General features: G+C 46.0%; 1 protein-coding gene across 1 annotated transcript in view; it reads left to right on the forward strand.

Moving 5' to 3' along the window:
• Positions 1 to 8,012, forward strand: part of nbas (NBAS subunit of NRZ tethering complex) — a 315,206-nt gene that overhangs the window by 63,296 nt on the left and 243,898 nt on the right. Inside the window, exon 19 of the mRNA XM_064991781.1 lies at positions 2,892 to 2,970. Within this exon, the coding sequence (XP_064847853.1) occupies positions 2,892 to 2,970 (79 nt within the window). The remainder of the gene's footprint in view (positions 1 to 2,891; positions 2,971 to 8,012) is intronic.

Here is an 8,012-nt window from a genome sequence, read left to right on the forward strand (position 1 = left end):
TTTTGCTCACTGTTCTTGTGATCATTTTGACCCCACGGGGTGAGATCTTGCGTGGAGCCCCATATCGAGGGAGATTATCAGTGGTCTTGTATGTCTTCCATTTCCTAATAATTGCTCCCACAGTTGATTTCTTCAAACCAAGCTGCCTACCTATTGCAGATTCAGTCTTCCCAGCCTGGTGCAGGTCTCCAATTTTGTTTCTGGTGTCCTTTGACAGCTCTTTGGTCTTGGCCATAGTGGAGTTTGGAGTGTGACTGTTTGAGGTTGTGGACAGGTGTCTTTTATACTGATAACAAGTTCAAACAGTTGCCATTAATACAGGTAATGAGTGGAGGACAGAGGAGCCTCTTAAAGAAGAAGTTACAGGTCTGTGAGAGCCAGAAATCTTGCTTGTTTGTAGGTGACCAAATACTTATTTTCCACCATAATTTGCAAATAAATTCATAAAAAATCCTACAATGTGATTTTCTGGATTTTTTTTCAAATTTTGTCTGTCATAGTTGAAGTGTACCTATGATGAAAATTACAGGCGTCTCATCTTTTTAAGTGGGAGAACTTGCACAATTAATTGGTGGCTGACTAAATACTTTTTTTGCCCCACTGTAAATGATGGAACTTTATGGAACAAATCAGTCATGTATTGTCGAACTGGGATTCCTGGGAGTACCTTCTGATGAAGATCATCAAAGGTAAGTGAATATTTATGGTGGTATTCCAAAATGGCGGATATTCCTCTGGCTGTTTTGGGCTCTGAGCACCGTTCTCAGACTAAGCTTTTTCCGTGAAGTAAAAAAAAAAAAATCTGACAGTAGTTGCATTAAGGAGAAGTCCATCTTTAATTCTGTGAATAACACTTGTATCTTTTATCAATGTTTATAATTAGTATTTCTGCAAAATCACCAGATGTTTTAGAATCTAAACATTACTGCACGTAAGGGGCCAATGTAAACTGAGATTTTTGGATATAAATATGCACATTATCGAACAAAACATACATGTATTGTGTAACATGATGCCCTAAGAGTGTTATCTGATGAAGACCAGCAAAGGTTAGTGATTTATTGTATCTATATTTCTGTTTTTTTGTGACTCGTATCTTTGGCTGGAAAAATGGCTGTGTTTTTTCGACTTCGCGTTGATCTAACACAATCATATGTTATGCTTTCGCTGTAAAGCATTTTTGAAATTGGAAACGATGGTTAGATAAACATCTTAATCTTTCATTTGCTGTTTTGGACTTGTCAATGTGTGAAAGTTACATATTTCCCCAAATTATTTTTTGAATTTCGCGCGCTGCCTTTTCAGCGGAATGTTGTCGAGGAGTTCCGCGAGTGGAACCTCTGCGCTTGAAAGGTTAAAGACCACAATACTAAAAATGGTAATATCCTCGAACTCTTGAGTGAAGAGGACTACACAGGAACATTCAGTCTGCAGCTGTTAGCCCAGAAAACTCGATCGAGGAAGAACAATTTCCTCTCAACCCTGTAGGTACTTTAAAGGTATCTATTTTAGTAACCTCGACCATGGTACTTTGAAAAGATCCATTCTGAAGAACATTTTCCTATCCAACGACCATTGATATGTCTGGACGATCCATTCTAACAGACACAACAGAGACTTTCTGTCAAATTATTCCCTCGACGGACCGACGATTTCAACAAAGAGACGACAAAAGTCATCGTTAATATATCAACTCCGCAAAAAAATAAACGTCTCTTTTTCAGGACCCTGTCTTTCAAAGATAATTCGTAAAAATCCAAATAACTTCACAGATCTTCTCTGTAAAAGGTTTAAACACTGTTTCCCATGCTTGTTCAATGAACCATAAACAATTAAAGAACATACTGATAGTAGAACAATTTAATGAATGACTGAAATTAATTCAGAAAACGGCTACTCACTAAGCAAACTTTTTCCGTGGTTCCCCAAAATTGCCGATGAGTTAGTTGTTACATGTGTAATTTAATCATCGTGATAATTAAACAGTTAATCGATTTGATAACACCATCGGCATCACATTTCTGACACGACTTTGTCAATGATTACTACTCAATGATTACTACTCAATGCTTACTACTCAATGCTTACTACTCAATGCTTACTACTCAATGATTACTACTCAGTCAATGATTACTACTCAATGCTTACTACTCAATGCTTACTACTCAATGCTTACTACTCAATGCTTACTACTCAATGCTTACTACTCAATGCTTACTACTCAATGCTTACTACTCAATGCTTACTACTCAATGATTACTACTCAGTTAATGCTTACTACTCAATGCTTACTACTCAATGCTTACTACTCAATGCTTACTACTCAATGATTACTACTCAGTTAATGCTTACTACTCAATGCTTACTACTCAATGCTTACTACTCAATGCTTACTACTCAATGATTACTACTCAGTCAGTGCTTACTACTCAATGATTACTACTCAATGATTACTACTCAGTTAATGCTTACTGTTTAGTTAATGCTTACTACTCAATGATTACTACTCAATGATTACTACTCAGTTAATGCTTACTACTCAATGATTACTACTCAGTTAATGATTACTACTCAATGATTACTACTCAATGATTACTACTCAATGCTTACTACTCAGTCAGTGCTTACTACTCACTGATTACTACTCAGTCACTGCTAGCGACAACGCTAAAGACTGTCGACGGTACAGAACTAGTTTGAAGGCTGGAAACTGTCCAACCCCTAGTGTTTACTACAGTCATGACCAGTGTTTTGTTTTATACGTGAACACTCTACAATGTTTGAGTTTCTGGGGTTGTGAGTGGTTGACTTCCGGTCAGAATGAAATGCTTCCTACTGTGTTTTTAATGTCGTCTCCGTGGTCACCGTGTGGTTGTTTTGCGGTCCTGCAGGTTGACCCTGGAGCAGAAGGAGTTGTGTCGGAGCAGACTGAAGCTGCTGTGTTACCTGGACCGCCTGGCCACCTACGAGGTAAGACCGCAGACTACAGCTCTTCTCCAAAACAGTTGTTCTGAAATGGACCAGAGACTTTCCTCCATGGACCCCAATAAATAACGTTTTATAATATAGAGGCCAGGTCTGACTGGACCCGAAGACGACCAGCGCCGACCCCGAATCAGACCCGCTCGGTCTGATACAGGGAAGCAACAGAAATATATATTAATGCATGAACCAAGGGAGAGAGGAATGGGGCTGGTAGGAGGGGCCTGCTGGTAGGAGGGGCCGGCTGTGTGTTTGTGACTTGTGTGTGGCTAAGTGGCAGGAGGAGGGGCCGGCTGTGTGTTTGTGACTTGTGTGTGGCTAAGTGGCAGGAGGAGGGGGGCTGGTAGGAGGGGCCTGCTGTGTGTTTGTGACTTGTGTGTGTCTAAGTGGCAGGAGGAGGGGCCGGCTGTGTGTTTGTGACTTGTGTGTGGCTAAGTGGCTGGAGGAGGGGCCGGCTGTGTGTTTGTGACTTGTGAGTGGCTAAGTGGCAGGAGGAGGGGCCGGCTGTGTGTTTGTGACTTGTGTGTGGCTAAGTGGCAGGAGGAGGGGCCTGCTGTGTGTTTGTGACTTGTGAGTGGCTAAGTGGCAGGAGGAGGGGCCGGCTGTGTGTTTGTGACTTGTGAGTGGCTAAGTGGCAGGAGGAGGGGCCGGCTGTGTGGGACCGAGACTGTAGTTACCTGTACTGAACCTCCAGAGCAGTGGTTCCCAAACGTTTTATAGTCCCGTACCCCTTCAAACATTCAACCTCCAGCTGTACCCCCTCTAGCACCAGGGTCAGCGTACTCCCTCTATCACCAGGGTCAGCTGTACCCCCTCTAGCACCAGGGTCAGCTGTACCCCCTCTAGCACCAGGGTCAGCTGTACCCCCTCTATCACCAGGGTCAGCTGTACCCCCTCTAGCACCAGGGTCAGCTGTACCCCCTCTTGCACCAGGGTCAGCTGTACCCATCTCTTGCACCAGGGTCAGCTGTACCCATCTCTAGCACCAGGGTCAGCTGTACCCATCTCTAGCACCAGGGTCAGCTGTACCCCCTCTTGCACCAGGGTCAGCTGTACCCCCTCTAGCACCAGGGTCAGCTGTACCCCCTCTAGCACCAGGGTCAGCACACCCCCTCTAGCACCAGGGTCAGCTGTACCCCCTCTAGCACCAGGGTCAGCTGTACCCCCTCTAGCCCCAGGGTCAGCACACTCTCAAATGTTGCTTTTTGCCGTCATTGTAAGCCTGCCACACACACATTATACGATACATTTATTAAACATAAGAATGAGTGTGAGTTGTCACCACAACCCGGCTCGTGGGAAGTGACAAAGAGCTCTTATGGGACCAGGGCACAAATAATAATATAATAATAATCAATAATGTTGCTCTTTTATTTAATCATCTTACATAAAACTTTATTTGTTCATCAAAAATTGTGAATAACTCACCACAGGTTACTGAGAAGGGTGTGCTTGAAGGGATAAATATAACTCACCAATTTGTAAGTCGCTCTGGATAAGAGCGTCTGCTAAATGACTTAAATGTAAATGTAAATGTAACTCTGCAATGTTGGTTTGTATTGGAGAGAGTCTGTCTTAAATCATGTTCCACACAGTCTGTGCCTGTATTTAGTTTTGATGCTAGTGATGGCCGATAATCCACTCTCACGTTGGTACATGGTTGCAAAGGCCATCAGTATCTCAACGGACAGATTTCCCAAGGCAAAAGCTTCTGATTTTATATTAAATTTTTCACAGAACCGCTTGTTGCAACATCGATGAGGCTCTCCTGTTTAAGATATTGGTAAGTGGACTGGAGGCAGGGTATGGAAGGGATATGATTGAGTCATCCGTCTCAGGAAAGTACATGCGAACCCAGCTCACTAAGGTGCTTGGCTATATCACATTTGACATTGTCAGTAAGATTGAGTTCATTTGCACACAAAATATCATACAATGACAGGAAGATCTGTCTGTTGTCCTTGCTAATGCAGACAGAGAGGAGCTCCAACTTCTTAATCATAGCCTCAATTTTGTCCCGTACATTGAATATGATGATGATGATGATGTAATGAGTATAGTTGCAGAGAGTCCCTGTGATTAATAGATCCAGATCATTCAGGTGAGAAAAAACACCCAGACAGGCCAGTCGTGTGAGAAACTCGTCATCATCAAGCGGTCAGACAAGAGAAAAACATCACCCGGACAGACCAGTCGTGTGAGAAACTCGTCATCATCAAGCGGTCAGACAAGTGAAAACATCCCCCAGATAGGCCAGTCGTGTGAGAAACTCGTCATCATCAAGCAGTCAGACAAGTGAAAATGATGGTCAGTAAAGAAAACTTTAAGCTCATCTCTCAATTTATAGAAACTTGTCAATACTTTCCCCCTTGATAACCAGAACACTTCTGTATGTTGTAAAAGCGTTACATGGTCGCTGTCCATATCAGTGCATAGTGCAGAAAATACACGAGAGTTCAGGGGTCTTGCTTTAACCAAGTTAACCATTTTCACTGTAGTGTCCAAAACGTCTTTCAATCTGTCAGGCAGCAAGAGCCTCTAGGTGGATGCTGCAGTCTACCCAAGAGCCTCTAGGTGGATGCTGTAGTCTACCCAAGAGCCTCTCGGTGGATGCTGTAGTCTACCCAAGAGCCTCTAGGTGGATGCTGCAGTCTACCCAAGAGCCTCTAGGTGGATGCTGTAGTCTACCCAAGAGCCTCTAGGTGGATGCTGTAGTCTACCCAAGAGCCTCTAGGTGGATGCTGCAGTCTACCCAAGAGCCTCTAGGTGGATGCTGTAGTGTACCCAAGAGCCTCTAGGTGGATGCTGCAGTCTACCCAAGAGCCTCTAGGTGGATGCTGCAGTCTACCCAAGAGCCTCTAGGTGGATGCTGTAGTCTACCCAAGAGCCTCTTGGTGGATGCTGCAGTCTACCCAAGAGCCTCTAGGGGGATGCTGCAGTCTACCCAAGAGCCTCTAGGTGGATGCTGCAGTCTACCCAAGAGCCTCTAGGTGAATGCTGCAGTGACCCAAGAGCCTCTAGGTGAATGCTGCAGTGACCCAAGAGCCTCTAGGTGAATGCTGCAGTCTACCCAAGAGCCTCTAGGTGAATGCTGCAGTGACCCAAGAGCCTCTAGGTGAATGCTGCAGTGACCCAATAGCCTCTAGGTGGATGCTGCAGTGACCCAATAGCCTCTAGGGGGATGCTGCAGTGACCCAATAGCCTCTAGGTGGATGCTGCAGTGGCCCAATAGCCTCTAGGGGGATGCTGCAGTCTACCCAAGAGCCTCTAGGTGAATGCTGCAGTGGCCCAAGAGCCTCTAGGGGGATGCTGCAGTCTACCCAAGAGCCTCTAGGTGGATGCTGCAGTGGCCCAAGAGCCTCTAGGGGGATGCTGCAGTCTACCCAAGAGCCTCTAGGGGGATGCTGCAGTGGCCCAAGAGCCTCTAGGGGGATGCTGCAGTCTACCCAAGAGCCTCTAGGGGGATGCTGCAGTCTACCCAAAAGCCTCTAGGTGGATGCTGCAGTGGCCCAATAGCCTCTAGGGGGATGCTGCAGTGACCCAATAGCCTCTAGGTGGATGCTGCAGTGACCCAATAGCCTCTAGGGGGATGCTGCAGTGACCCAATAGCCTCTAGGTGGATGCTGCAGTGACCCAATAGCCTCTAGGGGGATGCTGCAGTCTACCCAAGAGCCTCTAGGGGGATGCTGCAGTGACCCAATAGCCTCTAGGTAGATGCTGCAGTGACCCAATAGCCTCTAGGGGGATGCTGCAGTGACCCAATAGCCTCTAGGGGGATGCTGCAGTGACCCAATAGCCTCTAGGGGGATGCTGCAGTGACCCAATAGCCTCTAGGTGGATGCTGCAGTGACCCAATAGCCTCTCGGTGGATGCTGCAGTGTACCCAAGAGCCTCTAGGGGGATGCTGCAGTGACCCAATAGCCTCTCGGTGGATGCTGCAGTGACCCAATAGCCTCTAGGTGGATGCTGTAGTGACCCAATAGCCTCTAGGTGGATGCTGTAGTGTACCCAAGAGCCTCTAGGTGAATGCTGCAGTCTACCCAAAAGCCTCTAGGTGGATGCTGCAGTGGCAAGTAGCGTCGGGATGAGCCCCTCCACCTCCCTGTCGTGGCTTTTGCTCCATCACAGACCCCTTCATGCGCAGCAGTTTGGCTCCATACGGGCCGTTAGTGGAATTCCCACGAGAGAGTAACGGTTAATGTGATTGGATGTTAATTATTTGACTTGGCTTCCTGTATTTGACATTGTGTTGTTATTTCACTGAACACTAGAAGGTTTAATGTTATTTTTTGCCAGTGAAACGGGGCTAATCCAGGCCAAAATAAAACCTCACCCAAATGTGTGTGTGTGTATATTTATATATATATATATATTTATATGTATATTTATATTTATATATTTCAAATTATTCACATTATTTGACCTTCCCCCGACGGCATTGCGTGTATCCCATCTTGGCGGTACCTGCTCCACAGTAACCCAGCCGACTCACTAGTTACTATCTTTTAGCTGTTATTTACCATCCAGTCTGATGACGTAGTTCCTGTATTGACTGCATCAAACTGAGAACCTCGTCAAGCTCCACCCCGGGGGATGTTCGGGCCTCCGTTTCCTGTAGTTTAGGTGGTTGTCATGGCACCACACTGCCAAGTCTCTGACCTCCTCCCTTATTGGCTGTCTCATCGTTGTCGGTGATCACTGTTGTATCGTTTGCAAACTTAATGGTGGTGTTGGAGTCGTGTCTGGCCGTGCTGTCGTGTGTGAACAGGGAGTACAGGAGGGGACTGAGCAGGCACCCCTGAGGGGCCCCCGTGTTGAGGATCAGCGTGGTGGATGTGTTGTTACCTACCCTTACCACCTGGGGGCGGCCCTACAGGAAGTTAACAGACCTTTCCTGTTAAGTAGTGTGGTGGATGGGACGACCAGCTCTCTGTAACCAGGGCAACCAGTGGGTCCATCTCCTCTATACCACCCACCTGGTAGTGTGGTGGATGGGACTACCAGCTCTCTGTAACCTAGAGGGCAACCAG

This window comes from Oncorhynchus masou, chromosome 16 (genome assembly GCF_036934945.1).
Source record: "Oncorhynchus masou masou isolate Uvic2021 chromosome 16, UVic_Omas_1.1, whole genome shotgun sequence".
Taxonomy (NCBI): Eukaryota; Metazoa; Chordata; class Actinopteri; order Salmoniformes; family Salmonidae; genus Oncorhynchus; species Oncorhynchus masou.